Source organism: Scomber japonicus, chromosome 14 (assembly GCF_027409825.1).
Source record: "Scomber japonicus isolate fScoJap1 chromosome 14, fScoJap1.pri, whole genome shotgun sequence".
Classification (NCBI taxonomy): Eukaryota; Metazoa; Chordata; class Actinopteri; order Scombriformes; family Scombridae; genus Scomber; species Scomber japonicus.
Window position 1 is genome coordinate 31,370,614 of NC_070591.1, and position 23,756 is coordinate 31,394,369.

The 23,756-nt window shown below is 39.2% G+C and overlaps 1 protein-coding gene across 1 annotated transcript; it reads right to left on the minus strand.

The window, feature by feature from the left end:
- Window positions 1-819: 819 nt before the first annotated feature.
- On the minus strand, window positions 820-23,413 carry si:ch211-51a6.2 (neurotrypsin). The gene is made up of 14 exons (XM_053332907.1): window positions 23,208-23,413; window positions 21,118-21,157; window positions 15,484-15,726; window positions 13,773-13,911; window positions 12,867-13,042; window positions 11,856-12,003; window positions 10,976-11,154; window positions 7,311-7,452; window positions 5,862-6,076; window positions 4,616-4,757; window positions 3,851-4,132; window positions 3,470-3,592; window positions 2,410-2,690; window positions 820-1,307 (listed from the first exon to the last, which is right to left on the minus strand). Exons 1-14 carry the CDS (start codon window positions 23,313-23,315, stop codon window positions 988-990), a joined length of 2,538 nt encoding a protein of 845 aa, XP_053188882.1. The 5' UTR covers window positions 23,316-23,413; the 3' UTR covers window positions 820-987.
- Window positions 23,414-23,756: the final 343 nt, after the last annotated feature.

Genomic DNA, 23,756 nt, shown 5'->3' on the forward strand with positions numbered 1-23,756 from the left:
AATATGTTCCTGTTGATTCTTTCATCCAACAAACAGAGGCCTGGTTGGTTACCGATCAGCTCTCCTACAGCTGTACTCGAGCTGTAATTATTGAGTAAAACTGAACATTATTTTGCTGCTGCTCCACATGAAAAGCTTTCCACTGGCAAACCACATGAAGGCTATTATTGTACAGCAGTGCAACCTTGTTTGTCACCAGTGGCAGGAAGGAAGCACTGCTAAAGTATGCTTCGCAATGCTTCTCAGATTTTTGAACAGCGACTGAAACCCTATTTCTCTAACTTTGTAATTGTTGGACAATCATGTGACTTTCATGAAGTGATCGACCAGGTGTGCAGACTTGCAGAATTTGAACTTTCTTTCACACAAGAATTTTCATCACTTTCCTTGTGAACAGCTGGGTACAGCACCATGAAAGTCTCTGAGGAGAGACTGTTTGAAAGTGTGCACTGTTCATTGCTTCTTACCCCCCACTACCATAGCAGACTCTCACGAAGCCACTCGGAGTTGTGAAAAGTCTGCAGACATGTTCAGATTAAACTTTGAACCCAGAATCCACAGAACTCTGTACTTGTTGTTTAATAAAACAAATGGCCACACAGGAAGGGATTGCCATTATTCACTAGCTTGTCTATAGCAAGCAAGCAGCTGGTTAGAATAACCAACTTGTTAGATGAACAGGAGCAAGAAACAGGCATATATGGCTGATTAGGGGAGGATCAGATGTACAACTCGTCATCAGTAAGCACCCGTTTACTTATGTAGAATCTGCATCAACACATGTATTCCTACTGTAGAGCAATCTGGCATTAGTCCACATCATGCACATAATATACAATATAATGCCAATTACATGCTTTTTGAAGTGATGGGGATAAAGAAACAGAAGACTGAATTCTTGGTGTAGTCCAGGAAGCAGGACACAGACACAAAGGACAGTAGGCAAACACCAACTGCTACTGTTCCTGCTAGTGTTCTTCTCCATCATCAGTTTTTGTAGGGTTTGTTGATGACTTTGTCAATCCATCGCAGGAACCTGCTAACCCGTGTGTACACTCCAGGGAAAGACGGGTTACCACAGCCATGACCCCAGGAGATGACTCCTGTCAGTTCCCATCGGCCCCCCTCCCCCTGGCAAACCAGAGGACCCCCGCTGTCACCCTGACAACTGTCCACACGGTTGTGCTCTGATAGGCTCCCGGCACACAGCATGCGGCTGGTGAAACGACCGCCATATCGCTTCTTACATTTCCAAGCAGGAAGCAGGGGAACCCAAGCTTGTAGCAGAGTGCGGGAGTACTCTGAGTCTGACAGCAGAGGCAGACAAGGGAAAAAAGCAGTGATTACCAGGAGAGTAATAAGAAAGTATTAGTTATGATGAATGCAATACCAATGCAAATGTTGAATTGAAAAATGTTTTGAAATAATTAAATTATTAAAAGGTCAAATTGACCCAAATTGTGTCTGAGATTATCCCTACCATCTTCAGTACAATGAGACAAATGCAATTTCTAATATCTGTGCTGCTGACAATAATTAAACATTCAACAGCTCTTTCCAGGAACAATATCCTGATTATGTTTGATAATTCATAGACACTTTCATTGGAACTATTTCTACTGAAGAAATAGTCCCAGAAAAAAAGCAGCCATTCCCCCCAGAATTAAACACAGGGGGCTGCACGTGTGGGGCAGGTTGCTTTATGTATTGGTGAGATATGAAGTACGATCCATTAAGTCCAGCTTGAGTAACTGATCTGTAAATTTGAGTTTGTCAGATGCCAAAATGTTGCACAGTGGTTTATAATACTTACATACAGGATCTTGCAACTATGGAAAGTTATCACAGAAGCAACTATTTTATCTATTATCCCCAGGATCACAAGGTAAACAGCAGAAATACTCAAATGTGTGCTTTTATGTACTTGACTGGCCAATCCAGTGCCAGATGACATCACATTGCATTATTTTGCCACAGCTAGAACACAGCTTACAGGCATGTATACCAGATGGATATAACATTCACTTAAAGACTGTGTAAATTGAATTCAGACATTTTCTTCTAAACACATTAAATAGGTCATAAATGTATTTCTAAGCATTTCAACCATTAAGATTTCAATTGTGGAGCTAGGCTTCACAAACTGTTTTAAGATTTGTGTTCAGGATTTAGTGGGCGGGTCTGAAAATCATTAGTATAAACCCGCCCTGCTGCTGTAGAGGTATAAATACATTCAGCACACTACTACTACTACTACAGTCTACAGTTAGCCAGTTAGCTGAGTTAGCCACCGAGCTAGCAGCCAAGCTAGCACATATTTATTCTTACTTTACATGGACTTAAAGTTGCTGTCATGAGTTGATTGAGAAACTAAAGGTAATATATCTTATAATGAAACACTTAATGTACCTGTGATGCCCCAGCCAGTGATCACACAGGCAGCAGGCCTCTTCTCCCACTTGTTGCCTGACTCTGGCAGACACACTGCTCCAGTGTGAGGGTTGAATGCCACACAGTTACCCTCTGTGCCTTTGAGCCTCAGTAGGGCGATGTCGTACTCCCACCCCTGACTGTGGTACTTTCTGTGGATAACGATGCGTTCAGGGGACAAGGTACGTTCAAAGTCGTCCTGCTCCTCAGTGTGATAGTCACCCAGGCGCAACACATAGCGAGTTGGGTCTTTGCCAAACCTGGAATTACAAAAAGATTATTTAAATAATAGTCTTCCAAAATGCCCATTATTTAATGTGCAGGCAGTATTAGAAGGTTAATAATCATTTGATCTAGTGGTTAATACTAGTGATAATTACAGAATGTGGTTTTGATTTGACATATTTTATCTTATATCTGTGAAATTTGCCAGGTGAAATCATGAGTTTCAAAATATAATGTACTGGATAAACAGTGCAACTAAAGAATGTTTGCAGTTTACAGAGCGCATACGTTTTATAAATCCTGTCACGATATTTGTCCATTTTTGTGAAGATTATGTGGGCCATCATTATTTGACTGACTGATGTGTTTTGTGCTGTCTATATATACAAATTACAATATATGAACTTTAAATAAGTAGTTATTTTACTACAACATAACAGAACAAAACCAAAAGTATGGGTCTATTAGAGTCTTAGTGTGTTTGCATTATGTTGTTAATTCATTAAAAATAAACTATTAGTGTATTTTTGTAATGACAATTTCTACAATTTCGACAATTTCATATCTACCAAATATCATTTCAATATGCAGTATTTAAGTATATCTAAGTATAACTTTAAGTACACAAGTTCAACATGTGTGTTTCTGAAATATAACTGAATATACGTTTCATCATTTCCAGCAGAATTAAAGTAATGTTTAAGACAAGATTTGCAGATATCCTTAATTAATGCATAGCTGCACAGATACACATCCTGTTTTTAGCTATGTTTGTAATGGAAGCAGGTGACCATCAGAGGGTGCTGTCTATTACCTCTTGAAGCAGTGGGCAGCAGTCACTACCCAGCAGGGGTTGATGAGGGACGCTCCACACAGAGGATGATTACCTCTAGACTGAGACCTGAGCCACAAAGACACCTGCCAGGGCCACTCTCCCCTGAAATCACACACACACACACACACACACACACACACACACACACACACACACACACACACACACACACACACACACACACACACACACACACACACACACACACACACACATTCATTATATTATAACCCAGCTCAGATGATTGTGAGTGTATAGTCTAATAATAACAATAATAATAATAATAATAACAATAATACATTTTATTTATAAAACACTTTTACACATTTCCAAAGCAACAGATTCCATTCCAGTGCTAACCTCAGTGACTTATCTCCTCCTATGATCCTACGTCGACGGCGCTGGTTGTTGAGTCTCAGGCCACAGGTATGCATTGCCAGGATGCTGTCTCCCATAGGATCCAGTGTGTAATCACAGATAACACCAGCATCCTCACTGTGCCGACAATCATGGCCATCTTTACCCATAGCAGCGGCACACTGGCCTAAAGACGATTCATTACCAGAGCAGCGAACATTGTCCAGATGAATGGGACCTTGACCCTCACCAAAGTACGCCATGGACCGAGCTTTAGCCACACCACTGCTAGAACAACAGAGGCACACATCACTGCTAAATGTACTTTATATTATTATGTACTTTTTAAATTATTTTTAGATTCCTATTACTTTCTTTCTTTCTGTCCTTCTGTCTTTCTGTCTTTCTGTCTTTCGTTCTTTCTTTCTTTCTTTCTTTCTTCCTACTACACACACATAATTCCACAATTCATACCCTTGCATCTTTTAAATGATATATTTTTACAAAACACACATTACTGCTCTGGTTTTGCTTAAGGCTACCAAGCCTTATTGAATTTGTGTTTAAACTTTCTATTCCCTTTCAACTGTGGTGTTAGTTAACATTTCTACATGAATTCAAACATGTAAATGCTGCAAGCTTGGCTAAAAATTCTAACTGAAATGGACAGATTTCTGATGATGACTCCTTTCCATTCTGGATAGTCCATTATAGACTTTCTCTAGCTTTCCTGAGCCAAACTATGAGAGAAGGTGTAATCATACTAACGTGAATCCCAGCTGTTGGCACACTACAGCTGCATTTACATCATTCCAGCCATCATCACATACGCTTCCCCACTGGCCATTAATGAAAACCTCCACTCTGCCCTCCTTCCTGCTCTCTCCAGCAACCAAACGCACCAGAGGTCCTGTCAACAAAACATTATACGAACCATTTTATGTCATTTCTGGTAATATCATTTTGGATTACATACTGCATGTTGTGTCTTGGGGGACAGTTTTTCATACTATGAGATTTTCTCTGCCAACATATCCTGAGGAGTGTTGGTTCTTTCCTTTTTGTAGTTTTACCATATTAAATGTAAACATCAACATGATACAAAACAAAAGTGTGTATATTTGCTCCCCTTCCCATCACTGCAAAGATAAATTGCATAGTTTCCAGTTCAAAAGTTTCTAAATATCCATGTAACTCCATAAACAAATCTAGCACTTGTCTGTCCTCTTTATGATATAAGACAGTTTCTCCAAAGCTAGACAGGCTGCCATTTCCTTTGTTCACATTCCTATAGAAGGTATGTCAATTCTCTTTCATAATAGTGCAATTATCCTTATGGGTTGTAAAAGTCCAAAGTCATTGTGCAGCAACGATTGCAGAGTTACAACAAAGTCTTCAGTCTTCATTCAAAGAACAAAGAGTTTGGCTCAAAAAGGAACTTCCTTTCCAATCATAAGGCTTATACATTCAACCACACTCTCTGTACATAAACAATGAATGAATGTACCTGTTTCCTCACTGCAGAGATGCTTGACAATCATCACAGTCTAAACATGCTGCTAATGGTAACAATAAAGTAATTTCCCTATTAACTAATTACCTTTTATATGCAGCAATTAGATTTACTTATTTACTTTCGAGAGAAGTAAATAAGTAAATGTAACTAATTCCTCATTTTCAATATCTTGCCCAACACTGGTCACCAATGTGTTGATGTGCAGACTATCAATAGGAGACTGTAATTGTAAGAAAATGATTCCTTGTTTGTTCAATTTTCAACACTAGCTGAATATTGAGCTTTTTAACCCTGAATATAGCTAATAGAAGAAGCCCTGAAGCTGATATTTATATTTATATTCTATAGTCATAGAAGCTGAAAAAAGAGCTGCAGAGAAATAATGCATTGCTGATTTTAACTTGGCAGCCCAATAATACCATTTCAAATTGGGGCGCTTCAAAAAGGAGAGCAACAATCTGCCTTTTATTGTCAAAAGCCTACCACGTGTGTACTTACCAATAGGAGGCAAAAGGCGTGGTATCTCATTGGTATCACCGTCCCTGTCACAGCGGACACCTACATCCTCACTGTGGGAGCAGTCATGTTGACGCCACTCAGAATGAGTGCAGGCCAGTAGAGAAGCCTCTGTTCCCAGACACTGTACCTCATCCAGCATGATCAGTCCTTGACCTTCTTCATAAACCCCATCAGGAGCCACTTCTGCTCGGCCCCTGCTGACAAGGCACAAGCTCAGATCCTCTCTCTCTGTATGGACGGTTGTTTTCATTATCACAATCATCATCAAAACTTTTGTTATATGTGAAGAACACTTCTGTGCAAACAAAATTCCAAGGAAAGGGAAAGAAAAAACAAAATTGCAATTTTGTATAAATTGCAGATTGAATATAATTACATTTGTCTTGATTTCCACTTATACATGCCACACCACCACACTGTTATCTATTTACAGGAGATGATAAATAAGTGAAGTATCTGAATCGGGCAAAAATGTGTGTAAATATGTGTGTCAGTTTTGATCATTTAATTAAGGTATCAAGTATAACATCATGTAATTCAGTATAACTAATGGTTCATTTACTATGGAATTTCCTGTGATACTCATGGTCCCTAGAAGATTACACTATTTACAGTGGTTATCCTAAATGCTGCCTTATCAAATTTTCCACTTAAAGTCAGTGTAAAGTAAGAATAAATATGTGGCCTAAGTTTGACATACCACAGAAAAGTGTGTTGTTAACCACAATGCCAAATTTGAATGATTAAAGAATCGCCAAATATATTAAATTAGGCTTCAAAGTTGCGTAAAACTCTTCTCTTCTCCCAAACGCTGTGGGAGTGCCAGCCGAGTCCGCTGAAACTCCGCCCCCTACCAAGTGTGACCTGTCAATCAAAGTCACCACCTCTACCAGAAACATGGATGCTAAAGTCTGAGAGCTTTCTGCTGTTAACTCGGTGGCTAACTCAGCTAACTGGCTAACTGTAGACTGTAGTAGTAGTAGTAACTGAATGTATTTATACCTCTACAGCAGCAGGGGTGGGTTTATACTAACGCGGTGGTGATTTTCAGACCCGCCCACTAAATCATGAACACAGAATTCTTGAAACACAGTTTGTGAAGCCTAGCTCCACAATTCAAATCTAAATGGTTGAAATGCTTTTTACACCTTTTTAGAAATACATTTATGACCTATTTAATGTGTTTAGAAGAAAATGTCTGAATTCACTTTACACAGTCTTTAAACACAAGATATTGTGTGTAATCCCTGTACAAAAAGGCTTTTAGCCTCACCTTGAAGAATGACCATTCAGTCAAAAATGGCTCAATAAACACAACTGAACATCATGGAACATCTTCAAACATGATAGCACATGACTGTCAGATTGGTAGAACATCCTATAGCACAGAGGTGTTCTATAGAGACTAAGATATAGTGCTGCACTGACCTGAAGCCCAGCTGTCTACACACTACCTGGGCGTTGAGCTTGGTCCAGTTGTCATCACACACAGTGCCCCATTCGCCCTGGTGGTAAATCTCCACACGGCCCTGCCAGGGACTGTCGGCCCCCACCAGACGAACTGCACCATCTGCAGCCACACACAAGGATACAGTTCTCATCTGTTTTCAGCGTCTGAGTTTATGGTCCCTATCAGCTCTGTTACATTCCCCATATACAGTGGGGTCCACATTGAAAATCTGATATTTTCACATAAACCTGGAAATAATCAGAAATTTTGAGGAATCTGGAACACAAGAAGTATTCATTTAAAATGAGGAAGAAATATTTGAGATTTGGCACTATTTTTATTTCAGCAATCAAATTTAAACAAATTTGTGGCATTGAGTAACTTTACTCCTTTGTACAAAAGGTTAATTTCCTTTAGTTGTATCATTTCCATTGAAGCAAGTATTCAGATGGCACTCTACCTATCTACCTATCAGAGGCTTAACTAATCTAATTTGCAGCCAGTGCTCACCTGGTCACTGCTCACTTGAGCCATATAGACATTGCCGTGTCTCAAGCTTCCACTAGATCATCGCTTACAATGTAGCATTGTGATAGTGGGAAACATGGCATCAGAACAAAGACAAAGTGTTACAAGTCAAATTGAGGAAAAGAGGTGCTTTATCAGCATCAAATTATGGCTAGGCTACATGGATTATATCATTCATATAGGCGTACTTGAAAACAGGGTTTTGTACCTGTAACAGTAGTTTTGTAAACTTGTACATTTATGTTTGTATCCGTAACTGTAGTTTTGCAAATCTGTGCATTGAAGTTTGTATCTGTAAGCTTAGTTTTGTAGACTTACTAGTACATTTTGTCTTCTGTGTCTATGACAAAATTAAACTTACGGATACAAACAAAAATGTACAAAACCCTGTTTTCAAGTACACCTTTTTGAATGATATAATATTCCATAAGGCTAAAGCCTGATTTATGCTTCTGCGTCGGACCAACGGCGTAGCTACTTGTAGCCCTCTGCGTCGACGCAGACCTCTACGCTGTAGCCTGACGTGCACCTCCAAAAAATCCTAACTACGCGTCACGGCAACGTGGACTGCAAGGGCTGTGATTGGTCCGCTCAAAGCATCAGTTCCTCCGGCAGTTGCTTTACAGTATTTATTAATAATGAACAAAAGGTATGTGTTTTCTGTTATTAGCACACATAGCGCAATGCTACATGCTACTATGACCGGAAGATAAACAAGGATACAGATAGAGACTCCTCTGACCACACACACACACACACACACACACACACACACACACAGTCACACACCCTAGCAACGCGTTCCCTCGACGCAGAACTTCGAAAGGACAACGACGGTGTTGGAGCGACGAGCATAAATCAGGCTAAGGTTTCTAAGGAGGCAGTGCATGGAACTCTAAAACTTAGCAGAAACTGGATCAGTTGTATCCAAAGCATGATCAGGCAGTACCAAAGTGACCAGATCATCGGAAGAGCAACATATCAAGCTGAAAGATAGAAAAGCAACTTCACCACAGATACAGAATGTGCTAAATAATAAAATAATAAAAAACTAAAGACTCCAAATTAGCAAAAGTACAGTCAAAAGAAGACTGTGTGTTAGTGGTCTCAGAGGACGAGTAGCTGGTTCCAAACCACTTCTCATGGGAGGAAACATGGCCAAACACTTGGGGTGAACAAAGAAATTCACTGGAAATAAAGTCATGTGTACTGATGAATCCAAGTTTAAGATTTATGGCAGTAACAGATGGGTGTATGTAAGGAGAAGAACAGGAGAGAGAATGAGTGAAACATGGTGGTAGAAATATAGTCTGAGGATGTTTGTTGGACACTTTGTACACCGAATTGATTCTAACTTGATTTTAAATTCCAGTTTTGGATATACACAAAAAAGGCAACACTTGGACAAATGCCCTTAATCTAGTTTAGTGGATGAGTGCAGTGGTGGAACAAACAACAATGGAACACATGGTACTAATATTGATTTTCTTTCACGTTTAAACTTAATAAAATGAATGGTAGGGCCACACTGACAGTAGGAGGTGGACAGAATTGATCACAGCGTACAAAAGACTGGCAATAGACCAGCTCCCACCCGCTGAACAGCTCTTGTACCAGGTGTGTACCTCTGGACAAATCTGTTACCACAAAGGTAACAGTGCACCTGTTGGTCCTGCCCTGCTGCATACTGTCTGCATATTGTCTATATAAAACAAGGAATCTCTGTCTGTATGTATATTGTGTCCTTTGTGTAACTCTTGAACCTTTCATCCGATCAATCGGGAGTATTGTGTTGAATTTGGTGCAATTTGTACAGATGATACATTTAATATTAATTAACTTTGAATACACCAGCGATCAGTCAGCTGCTCCACTCTGAGCTTCAGAGCTCTGCTGACTGACTCCTGACTGACAGATAGAGACCAAAACGAGACATGACACAAGTCAGAGGAAAGTGCTCCACAGAGAGAAAAGTAGACCGCAAAGCAAGGGAGCACACTGACCCAGTGTCTAGACAGAAAGTATAGCTTTAGCAGAACATTTAACGAAAAGCGCTCAAAGCCCAATGCACAATCACTGTTAAGAGCGTAAAATGAAACAAATATTTCCACAGGCAGTTCAATACCAGTTTGTATCATATGCTGCGAAACCATGGAAAAATCAGCAAACATACTCACTCAAATCTGAACTAAAGACACAGAATATAGGACCGATCTAAGAGCCCAATATGATAGATCCACTTTGTTTTAGGATGCACAGGATTTTATTTTTAAATGAAGCCCTTATTTTATTTGAAATGAGAAAAGAACATGGATTTACTATTAGAATATGTAGCCTATTTATATAATCGGTGTATAAAAATTGTTCATTTCTTTCATGTTATTTGTGTTTATACTAATTCACACCTCACATCAACTGTACTTTTCTATATGTTGAAGTAGCAGCTGGAGGTCAAGCGTTCTGTAAAGGTATATTTTGAACGGGCACTGCACTAATCCTGTAAGTATGCTATCCAAATATTACGAGAGCTGTAATTAAACAGACTACCATTTACAGAAAAAGTAGTAGAAATGTAGCAAAGGACCTGTAACTTTCTGAAAACTTCTCTCTCAAGCTGTGTTTTTCTTCCCTTTTGTCACTTTTGATATGTACAATAAGTATACAATGGATGTCTTTGAGGTGCGATGGTCTGAAAATGTGCACCATTATCACAGTTTTTATGATTCATAGCATTTAGGCAATGAAATGCAGAATTCTTGAAAAGATATTGGGGAGGCAGTGGGATGCAGCCAGGAGGAAGTGATGATAGCAAGCATTTCTATTAAATCATTTGTTTCGTATAAGTATAGTGAAGCCTTAAATGCCTGGGATTACCCACCACCACCAGTTAGTCAAAATGAAAAGAGATTTTCAGTGTCTATAGTAAGTACAGTTGTCTTTGACTCAGCATTTCTATTGATTACAGTGATAATTAATAGTAGAGGATTCCAGCTTACATAATCACATGAGTCATTTTCTTGCTGTTAGTTTTACTAAAGGCCAGTTGCTTCCCACTGTGTATGCATGTGTGTGTGTGAGTTAATATATAGTTAATGTTTCCTCTCCTGGCTCTGACCTGTGTATGGGTTGCAGGAGACCCCAGCGTCTTCCATGTGGTCACAGTTGTGTTGCCCCCAGTTGTTATGAGGACACTCCTCCAGAGAGAGCTCATTGCCTGTACACCGAATCCCATCCAAGAAGATAGGACCAGAACCCTGGCCAAAGTGGGCCCATGTCCATGCCTTGGCCACACCTCTGATAGTTAAGACAAAGAAACATAATCTTTTAATGGTAACACAAAGCCAGGCTACAACAGTACATTGTATGTAGATACACCTGATGTTTATATTAGGTTCACATTGTGGGGAAAGTTTGATAAAATCATCATAAAATCAGGCACCCAGAGGGAAACGTCCAATTGTGTGTCTTAACATAAATGTGTCACAATGTTAAATATAGTTGTTAGAACAGAGGAATGAATAGTTTACTGACAGCAGGAGATGCCCAGTTATATAATACCCTACTAAAGCTAATCTATTTGTATTGGATGTTGGGTTAAGGTTTAGAATGATAAACTCACAGGACTCAAACACAAACATATACTGCTATTCATCAAGTAGAGGAGAATAATTTTGATGTATTTATTTATTGATAATTATCATCATCATCATCAATTAATCTAATAAATCAAATAAACCTGTTGTTTCCTGTCATACATGAATCCATGATCCATTAACATATGAAATCACAGTTGAAATTATTGTATCTGTTTCTTTGACTGCCACAAAATGGTAACCCTGGCAAATATCTGACAGATTTCTTTTATTCTAATAAGTGTGATATTAGGATGACTATGATTCTTTAAAGTATTTCATATATTTAGACATGCATAGAGAAGGTTTTATATCTGGGAGTTGGATCCTAGCAATCTTTGTGTAGTAGCAGTTGTTTCTTACCCTAGGCCCAACTGTCGGCACACCACCTCAGCATTAGTGTCATCCCACTGGTCATCACAAATGGTTCCCCACCTGCCATTATGGTACACCTCAACACGGCCCTCAAAGTTCTCAAGGCCTCCCACCAATCTTACAGGGATTCCAGTGCCTAAGAAACAAAAGTTAAAGAAACAAAAGTAATACACAAAAGTAATTAAAAAAATAATACACGTTTTTGAGACACGTTTAGCTCAGTTCAAATACATTTAAATACCCATGGGACCTACATCACTGCCAAAAATCCATTAATGCTGATATAACTTGTTGGGTAGCATTAAGCCTTAAGGCAAAGCAACTCAGTAATTTATTGATTTTTTATTCCTCTTGGCAAGGCGTCCTCCAGGCGTCCCAGCGAACTGAGAAAGACAGTCAAAATGTTCTCTTGGCCAGGAGTCCGTTTGACCAGATTCATTTCAGTCAGTTTATATTTTCCAAAAATAGATGTTCAAAAGTTATCTCTATAGAATGGCTGCTGCAGTGGTTCTGTCTTTTGCCAGAGACTAAACCCAGGTGTGTGCGCTGGTGGGCAGACACTTTTAACTGTCAGCTGTGAGCCATGTACTGTATGTGCATCTCAATTATATGTCAGAACAGAGACACTCTCATTATATCTATTACACTATCTTCACAGGCCATGGAGGCCCGTGTTCTGTCACTCTGAGATGAAGCATCATTTTGCTGACTTATATCTGCTTACTTTTGCATATTCACTGGGATTTTGTATTGGGCTGTAGAAGTTTTGAGCAGTGGTAACCTACTAATTATGAGCAGTTACTGGTTACTTTTGGTTGGATTATGTTGCTATGTTCTCAAGTGTTGATGAGTGTCAGAACAAGAGGTTTGGAGACTATTCTAAAAGATACGACCAATGTCAATGAGAACAAGTACATATGTTTTAATGTATCCAGAATTGCATGCAGATATCATTTCTCCACAATATACACATGTAACAAATTAACACCCCAGTCTCACCTTCAGGTTCAGCACAAATTAGCCCTGCTTCGTTCCCATGGTTACAGTCACCAGTTATAAATTTCCTATTCCGGCACTCCAGCAGGGAATTCTCATTACCACGGCAACCCAGACACTCATAGTGGAAAATGGAACCAGGACCGAAGTAAGAATGCTGCAGGGCTGTACCTATCTCACTGTCGGGACAGTACAGATTCATAGAGGAGATGATAAGGGCCAATCTCTTCTTTTAAACACACATGCAGGCTCCTAGCCACTAAGTAAACATTATACAAGGCAATGGAAATCCTACATAAGGACATCACTCAGAGAACTTTAACGTTAAAAAATGATGATTGCAGTTCTGATTGAAGCTCCATATTTAGGCTTAGTAGTATTTACTACTTAGTAGTGTTTTCAGACTCTTTTAGTTTTGCACTATTCCCTTTTCCTTTTATTCCTTGAAGGACAAGCATTATTGTACTATACTTTAAGTGACAGCTTTAATGCAAACTGCACCCTCATGGTTTATAGTTTTATAGCAGTATTTACAGCTAATTCAGTCAACAAAAACACAACACAAGAAACATGAGTCCTAAATGCAGCTACAGAAAAAACTTAAAAGACAAATTAAGTTACAGGAATCATTACATTGTTACCCAGTTAAAGCATGCCTGATGTGCATTAATAACATATTATTAGTCATTTGTCTTAGTTGGTCAAAGCCTAAACATGCTAAACACAGTAAACATAAAGTGTAGCAGACACATTAAGAAGTGGGCAATTAGTGACCCTGATAAAGCTAGTCTGGTCTTGCAGGGTGTGTTTTATATCTGTGTAACAGGTCCATGCAGGGTTTTTTATTTTAAATCTGGATTGAGTATTGAGTATCAGAAACACAGTCTAAGTGTGTGAGACTGCTCTTACCCCAGTCCAAGCTGTCTGCATATGACACTGGCATCACGGTCAGTCCAGTGTGTGTCACATACTGCCCCCCACTGGCCATTCAGGTACACCTCCAGACGCCCGCTATTGCTTGATGGGCCCCCTACCAATCTGGCTGCACCTGCAAATAACACAGTAAGAATTCCCATGGGTAAACCTGTTCCAACCTATGAAATTAAATGCTTTGACACCTTAAATCAGTGAGTTTGTCATTGACATAACAGCTAAAATGGTGACAGATTGTCTGGAGCAGATGTGACAGAGACAGGACACAACATAGCCATTCCAAGGGGACATTGTAGGTTAAAACTGTAAGTTGCAACAGTGGCTGTTAATGAAGTTTACTGTATGTATGTTAAGTGTATTGAATGTCACTGTCACACATTCAATACACTTTATTGCACCTTCCCACAGGCCCTTCCCAACCAGTGGAGGCTGTACCAATTCAATATCCTGTGGCATGCAGCACCATGGCCATGTTATTTTTTCCCAGCAACCTTCACCCTTCACTCCTCAAACAGTTTGGTTGATCAAGACAGAATAAAAGGGGGGGGGGACCATTGCACTCTCTTACACATAAACCTGCTGTCCTGCTGTCTGTGATGGACACTTGGCCTCGCCCGTGTCAAAAAGTAAACAACAGGCCACTCCCCATGTCGTGCCTTTTGAATATCACATTAGGTTCTGTGTCTGTCATGGACAATGGAAGCATAGGTCCCGTCTTAATAGTGGGCCATTTGCCCCGCCCTCATCACAGCAGACTGTGTTCCCTTTAGCTATAGAAATATGGTCATTTGGTAGATCCTGAACCATACACCACGCCTTCTGTCAAAACAATAGGTTCCTTCTCATTGTGGGTATTTGGCTACACTCCTGTCATTGAAACAAGCCTGACCTCCTGCAATGATCCCAAGACCCCGCCCCCGCCCCCCCCCAATACAATATGTTTATTGGAAAAATAGACCTTTATCAGCATAATATGCCATCAAGAATCTATGCTTCACACATTAATACTTAATTTGTGTGGAGTTCCTGTTTAATGAGTCATCACATCACACTGAATACATGCAAAGTGAGCAACTTCCCAATGAACCTAAACATGAGGGGCCCCAAAAACATGCAAACCTCAGAAAATCCTTACTGTGAACCAAGTGTTTATGTGAATTCAACTGAAAATGTGTTTAGGAATATGACAATACTCACAGTTAAAGCACAATATCTACCAACATGATCAGGGTCTTTAGGTGGATCTAGTTTTGTTACCTGAATATAAGGCACTGTCTTAAAGGGGGCCTCTATGTAAAAGGTACCTGGATCCATCCATCCATCTATCCATCCATCCATCCATCCATCCATCCATCTATCCATCCATCAGTCCATCAATCAATCAATCAATCAATCAATCAATCAATCAATCACTCAATCAATCTTTATTTGTATAACTCCAAATCACAACAAAGTTATCTCAAGGCACTTTCCACATAGAGCAGGTTCTAAACCGAACTCTTCAGGTTTAACTTTAAAGAGACTCAACATTCCCACATGAACAACAGTGGCAAGAAAAAACTCCCTTTTAACAGGAAGAAACCTCAGGCAGAACCAGACTCAGAGTGGGAGAACATCTGCCTCGACCAGTTGTGGTTGATCCATGCATCTAGCCATCCATCCATCCATCCATGCACTCTCAACTCACCCTGGTGGCAGTCGCAGTAGGCCCAGCCAATGGCACCAGAGCTCTGCCTGAAGAAGCACCAGGGGTTGGCCTCTCTGTCTGGGTTTCGGCAGAAGTTGTGATCCCCTAGTCCTCTGCCTGGGTACTGCTGCATATAGTCTGGAAAGTCAGTCCACTTAAGGCAGGGGGAGCCTGAATCTGTGTGAGAAACTGTGCCATTGTAGTAGCCCAGCTCTGTAAAGCCCTCTGAACAAGAGAGGAGAGCTGCAGACACAGACCATCAGTCAGTCAATCATACAGTTTTCATAGATGATATTACATGAACAACAAAACAATGAGCTTTTAAGATTTACAAAAAGATTGAAAATCCTGAAAAGACCAAATCTTGTAACCATGCCCATGGTTCTTTGTTGTTCATTTTGTCATATAAGTAACACAGCACAAGACAAATGTCTCTTAAAGGAGGATAAATCAAAGCACAGTGGAGCCTTCTGACCAGAAATGTGAACTTCAAACACAAGATATCTCTGAAATTAGATGAGCACATTCATGCATAAACCCATGTGACTTTAGTGACCCCATGACCTTTCCTCCAGCCCTGCTCTCAGGACAAAAATGACATTTTTAGCTACTGGAGAGCCACTAAGAATAGTGATAGTATGTATACTTATGTATTTATTATGTACCTCAAGGAGCTGATACTTTATATTAGTAATAGCTTTATACTACTTCTTACTTATTTTACCTCTTGTTTAAACTGAACTCACAAAAAAGGTTTATTGTGCTATAATGTGTTGCACATGTAGACTACAGTTGTGCATTTATTGTGTATTGTGTGTGTATTTGGAGGAAATTTGGGAAGTGCTTCTTATTTGTACTAAATTGAACAATAACCAGAGAAAAGTAGTGCAGTGTTAGTTTCTGTGAGTGTAACTGTCTGTGTAGTGTAGTAAACACATGCAGGATCATCTCAAGTGAAAATCAACATGTTTGATTTTCACTGTCTGTGTATAGTATTTGTCTGTGTGGACTTCTTTGCTAAGTCATATAGTCTGTCACCTAAGCAGCTGCAGAGTACCTGCGTATGTGTGTGTGTGTGTGTGTGTGTGTGTGTGTCAATGTCAATGTTACTAACGCTCATTATTTGCTGTTTATCTTAAATAGTGTACAATGGGAGATCTCTATTGGTTCCTATTGAACCATTTCAGTTTCCTTCATCATGGTGTATAATCAAATTCTGATTTGCATTTTAACCCCATTATTTCTCTATATGCTCTGTTATTGGAAGTTTTCTGATCTGCCTTTTTCATGACAGATGCTTTTTTACTTGTTTACCCACTGGTCCAGCAGTATGTTGGTTATTACAACCTCATGCTGTGCAGTCAAACATCACTTAAACCCCAACAACTTGGCGATCTCAAAGTGCCCCAAAACACCTTTAATGCAACAAGCATATATTATATTTCTTTTTGATGAAACGGTGCAGCAATAAAATACAGTGAGTTTTAGTTTGAACATTTCACTAGGTTAAACCATAATATTATAGTGATAAACTAGAACACAATATTTACTGTCAGACAGAGTGGAATGTGACTTGAATTACCTTAAAGCTACTCAAAGAGAAACAAAAATGGACCTCCTCTACCCTGGAGTACTACACATACAATTATACATCTCTTTAAACTATCAAAATACGACAATGTGGTCAGGATCAGATCGTCTAAATGCGATATACATTGGTTGGATGATGATTCTATAGCTTAATGCTAATATAGCAGAGATTGTTAATCATAACTGCTGACAGTCTTCTTCCAGGGAAGTGTTGGTACCTTCTCTTCATCTGTTAAATCTTCAGTCAGAAATCTTGTTGTCAGTTTAGACCAGAGAACATTGTCTCTGGGCCAGCATTTGACATGTTTGATTTGTTACCTTTATTTCCAGTTGAAGATTAGAGCTAAATGCAGGCCTACTGTTTCTAACGCTTAAACGGAGATGATTATTCATGCTTTTATTTCATCCTGTCTAGACTATTTCCTAGTCCTAGTTCCTAGTAATTCCCTTGTCACTAGTATTGGCAAAACATATCTGGATCATTTACAAGAGTTGCGGCTGCTGAGCTCTTGACCAGAGGCCTGTACTACGAAACTGGATTTTCTCTTATCGAGATAACTTCAGGGTTAACCCTGGGTTTTCCGTACTACGAAGCTGGTTCACTTCTTACCGGGGTAAATCACCATGGTAACTTGTGCTGAACGGCTAACCTGCTCCAGAGCAGGTTATGTTCTGGATAAGAGATCAATGAGTACAAAAGCACCACCTCCTGACCAATCAGTTCTCTTAGAAAATGACCTGCCCATTCTTAAAAGATCCTGTCAACATTGGTGCGAGGATCGTGAGAGGAGCGCTTATAGAGAAAGAGTTTTTAGGGATAGATGCAATTTTTTAATTGACCAAAATATATATTTAAAAAATAATCCTTGTGGCACATGAGGGATATTAGTCTGTTATACAGTTGGTTTGACATCATTCACTCAAATGGTTGAAGCGCATAATAGGTTTGTATTTTGAATGTTGAATATTAAACTAACTTAATGTCTCTATGAAAGGAAGGGCACTGAGGAAGCGCTCTGCCTGAAACGTCTGTGCCGTAATAAAGTGACATTGAATGATCAGAGTGCTGTCCGTTAAAATTGTCTGATAAATTAATAGCCTATTGTATGATCTCATGAATTTAAACATTAACAGAGTCGGCAATTTTCTGCCAGCATTCCTTCCTGGCTTTTGCTGCATCAACAGTGTTGCTTTTGGCCTGGATGATGTGTTTGAATTCTTCATATTGTTGAAGAATATTTGTCTGCTCCTCCATGGTAAAGTAGGCTGCTCTGCAGGGTTTCTGCATGTTTGTGATTGGTCAGATGCTGCAAACACCTCCCCTTTATGTGAGCGCGCAGAGATCCAGATTGGAAAACCCTGGGTTCAATTACCGAGTTGATAACCAGTTTCGTAGTACCGCTAATCCTAGATTGCGAATGTCTGGGTAAATCAACCCAGGTAACGGAGAGATATCCTGGGTATGTTAATCAAGCTTCGTAGTACAGGCCTCTGGTCTTCAAAGAGATCTCACATGACTACACTCCTCATCACATTCACAATTCCTCTCTCTCTTGTGTTCAATTTTAGAGCTCTGCAATGGTCAGAATGTGTTGCAGCATTCATTTTACAATACTAGAGAAATGTTTAGACTTGATCATACTGTGGACGATCCCATAAGTCAGCCATGGTGTCACTCTCTGACTGTTTCTGCATTAAGATCTTTATTATTTCTATTAGACATTCTGGCTGACTTTTTCCACACTTAATCAGTGGGATCACAAGCCAGAACTGGTCTTCATGTTATGAGGTCAGGTTTGATTTGATTGGTAAACACAAGTTGTATGAAGCTGGAGTACATGTCAAACATGAGTCGACACACACATTCATCTGGTGGGCAGATGGTGGTTTAACAAGACAATGCTGTGGGTGAGAGGCAATGAAAACAGTTAATAGCAACCAGAAGCACTGCCATCTGTAAAACTGATCTATATAACTGCTTCCTGTGGAGACTCTATGTGGCTGCACACACACACACACACACACACACACACACACACACACACACACACACACAGAAACACACAAGAGATCAGAATCTTATAGTAAATTACACATCATACAGGCATATAGATTTTCTGACAAACATTGTCAACTCAACAGTTAACGCATTCATTTTTTTACAGTGGGTGTATCTGACAGATATGAAGTGAGTGAGGATTTGTTTTCATTAGTGGTGCAGCCTTGTTACTTCATGTCGTGAAGCATGAAAATGAGTCATCTACAGAAGTTCTGCTGCTTTAACTGTGACTGTAAGCGATAGGTACAGGATGGATACACAGACTCCTGCTGCTGGTGGAAGCAGAACTATAAACCACAGTTACAGTATTCAGACATGCTGTGACTGGAAGGGAGAGAGTAAAGACCTGAGGTGATGAGATAGGGAGGGCTGAAAAGAAAAAAAAGAAGAAGAGAATAAAGGCTATACTGTAGGATGCAAATGGAGACTGTCTGGTTAGAGTAAGGGATATTGGTAATTATGGCAGGATAAGACCAGGAACAGTTTGACCTGGGGTGAGAATACATGGAATGCATAAAGGACCAAACACAAAGTTAGAAGTGTGCTGTTATATAGAACAGTGCTATCCATTGTGGGTGGGGCCTCTATAGTCAGTCAAATGACACAAAAGAAAATCTTGCTCCTGAGTTCACTGTCAATATTCAGCAGTAAGAGAACTTATACGTGAAGGCTCTGTAGTGTCTTCATGTTCTAGTGTGTCAATATGGGTAACACAAGATCTTTACTTTCATGTGTAATGAGATGTAACAATAAAAAATCTTAAATCTTGACACTCATATTCTTGCACTCTTGCATCAACATGTCTTTTTGAAAACTACAAGAAAAAAAAAACACAAATGTCTCTACAATGTCTTCTCTGCAATATAGCACAAATCCATAAACAATAACAAAAATATAAATCAGGCTCAACCTTATCTTCTATTATCACCAGCATGTAAATGTAGGGTGTTTCCCAGCAGTGCAATTTAGATCTTCATTAGTCATTATATCGAGTCAAATGGCAACCGATAGCAGTCAATGAGTATCCACACACGGAATCAAAGCTCCTCTTAATGTTATTAGCAAAGTTTAAATCATCTCATGCAAATACCCATATTCACATCTTATTCCCATAGATATCTTTCTACTGTCTGATGTATGAGATGAGGTTGATAGAACTTTAATGTTACCAGGAGTAGAAGATCCAAGCTTTCATTCAAACCCAATCATTAGCACCTCTCTACATGCTCATGTTCAGCTAGATGCCAGTGTTCTGTTCAAGATACAAAACTGTTTATTGTATGATTGATTACCAACAATTTTACATTTTTTCCCCCAATTAGATACCTACATGCTTAAATACTGAGTTCACACCTTCAAAACTCTTTACACACTGAAAATGTTCCTGTTGCACTCCTTCCTGTACAATACACTGTTCTGTAGAGAGATACAAAGCTTACTGTATTTTCTAATGGAAAGTGTTTTTACACAATTTGCACATTTCTTACACTATCAATAAAATATAAATATACACAATAAAAAATAGAGATCACAAGAGAAGAATAGAAATCACTAGGTGATTTACATGAAAAGTGATTCTGTGTTTTTATCTCAGTGTGTTCTGATTAACATGAACTGCTGCACAGTGTGCTGCTAAAGTTAAACATGGACTCTAAATGTTTGAGTCATTTATCAAGCAAAACATTTGCTCATTTAATGATGTGCAGCCTTTCTGTGTTTTATGTTATAGTACATTGAATATTGATGGATTTGCTTGGACTAAATAAAGAATTCAAAGATGGTATGTTGGGCTTGAGGATGTTATGATATATATTTTTGACTATTGTAGTTCATTTCTAAATGCAATAATCATGTAATCAAAACCAAACCAATAGATTCATTCATACTTAAAATAATAATTTGCAGCCCTTCAACTACATATTTCATTCAATTTCATGTAACTATTCACATTCCCCCAAAATAGAAATAAAGAAAACCATATGTACCTGCACTCTGCAGAGTATTCAAGAATCCATCCTCAGAGACCTGTAAAGGGAAAACATAGTCATGAGTTTACAGCCATGACTAGAAGCAGAATCCAGAGGAATATTCAACAGATACTGTTGCACAACCTGCATGTGTTCATTTCATTGCAAAGCTGTGTTTTCATGCCACAGAACAAACTGTGATCACAGGTAGATCCTGGAACCATGATGTTGAATTGTTTTAAACTAAACATGCCTACTTTTAATCAGCTGTGGTCATGACTAAGTGAGAGTGGATTGCCACTGAATAACTCTGAACGATGGGTTCATTCACAATGAGTTTCCTGTTCTCAGATCTTTTTAATGTCTACACCTACAGTATGCATATGATTAAGACCAAACACAGATGGAGACGGTGTTTATATTGGTATCTGCTTAGCATATGGATGAAGTAGTTTCTATTGATTCTTTTGTTATGTTTTGATACATTTTGGTGTGAAACTGGGTCTCCACTGGAATCCATAACTGAGGTGAAACCAAAATGACTACAGTTGACTTTCTCCTCTTATGAGCAAGCTACAAACTGTTCAGAGCCAACTCTCAACTCCAGCCAGCAAGGAATGAATGTTTCATGTTGATGGAGCGTTGTCTACAGCAGCACTATGGGTGGAGTTCTGCTGAGGCTCATTGTTCTCTCTCCTCCAAGACTTTGTTTAGTTGCTGCTCTGCTTTTGTTGTAATTTGTTTAGCTTCCACTGAATGACCACATCATACAGTATGGTATATATACTGTTGTCAACGACTGCAGATAGATAAGGAGTGAAGCCTTCAGGTGAACAAGACAAGATTAAAAGTCAAAGGGAAATTTCATTTCATTGCGGACGAATTCACTGAGTATGCAGTATGCCACAGTGTGGCATACAGGAGCTGTTACAATGGTAACAACAAATGAATCAGTAAATGCAGTAAAAGTCCATATCTCTCCTTTCAATGTGGCATATTCTGCTTTCATGTGCTGATAGATAAACAGAAGCTGCTTGGGGACCCAGGGCCACCAGAGGGCCCCCAAACCAGAAAATGAAACTGTGCTGGAAGCGTGTTGTCTCGTAGTCTGTATTTTTTTTTTTGAAGGATTGTAAATGAGTTTAAATGTCTGTAAAGCACCTGGGCTGACCTGGTTAGAACGGGCTGTTAAACTGTGACGTTTAACTGTCACACTTATCTACAGTGATGTGATATAAATGAAAAAGGACAGTAGACTTTGACCTCCTGCTAATATAAAGCGAACCGGCCAACCCTTTAATTAAAGAATGACAAAAATAAATAAAATTGGAAGAATAGATAGACTGATACAAATACAATGCAGTCTATACACATTTGGACATTTCTTGTTCTGTTTCCTCTGTACTATCATCATTTGAGATGATATTATAGATTACCATTTTACACGTGAACACTGTCAAACACCTTGTAGCTGACAGTATTAACACACTGCACATACACAAACAGGAAAACATGGTTTGTAATTCATGCATTAATGTTTTCTCTTTACACACACAAAACCTGACAAACCAACAATACATATCTTACTTTTACACTTTTTAATTTCTATTTACCTTCCACTACAGCACTAGCATTGTATATCTTCTGTGTAGTATATAGAGTTAACATATTATTATTATTATTATTATTATTATCATTATTACAGTGCACAGTCCCTTCTCACTTTACATTATCTTACTGATTTCATTATATCACCCTTTTCTACTGTCTACTGTTTTTCATTCCATGTTAATACAGAGTGATCTGATGCACAGACATTACCATCACATTTCTGATTCTGAAACATTTTATTCAATTTGTTCATACACAGTGCAGGTCTGTAAGACTTATGGTAGGATATTCAACATTCAACCGCCTATATATATATTTCTATTTTTTCAAATTATGAGTTCCAGATTACAAAGTTATTTACAAGAGACGTCGTTTTGAAGGATTAAATGACAGACCCATACAATAACTTTCACTATGAATAGCGTTTGTTTGGGTTTAATAAAGACTGTTCCAGGCTAAATGACAAATCGTAAACAGCTTTATATAGGCTTGCTTACCTCTGCAGAGACAGACAGGGCCAGTAACAGACAACAGGAGACGAACCTGGACACGACTTTCCTCCAGTTCATCCTGCTGAAGGAACCATCTCCTCCACACCTCCACATACACCGCCACAGACCTCCAGTAAACACTCCTCTTCAACTTAATAGAAATGGACGGAAACACAAAGTGCAACACACCGGCTGTGGTCCGCTCTGAACTCCACTCCAGTCATCCAACCCGCTCCAGAGCTAAAAATGACGCGCTGTTGGCGAGGAAAAGACATACCAAGAAGTCTCTCTCTCTCTCTCTCTCTCTCTCTCTCTCTCTCTCTCACACACACACACACACACACACACGCATGCAGCCAAACAGTTTTGCGCAGCAGAGGCGTCGCTCCTACATTTCCAAGCTGTTTCCTTTTTAAATGAAAGGTGTGAAGCCCCCATACTTATCCTTCATATCACTGTGTGACACTGACACACCACACAACTGACACAAGCCTCTGTAAATAATTCCTCTTCACACTTTATAACAGTCCATGCAGGGCAAAGCCCTTAAGTAGT

Excerpts from the sequence above, each read along its gene's own strand:
- si:ch211-51a6.2 (XM_053332907.1), bottom strand. The coding sequence starts at position 23,315 with ATGTGGAGGTGTGGAGGAGATGGTTCCTTCAGCAGGATGAACTGGAGG. Across the intron at positions 15,727-21,117 it reads GAATACTCTGCAGAGTGCAG|CTCTCCTCTCTTGTTCAGAG; the intron begins GTACATATGGTT and ends CTGTGTCTGCAG. Across the intron at positions 4,133-4,615 it reads TGCCAACAGCTGGGATTCAC|TGGTGTGGCTAAAGCTCGGT; the intron begins GTTAGTATGATT and ends TTGTTCTAGCAG.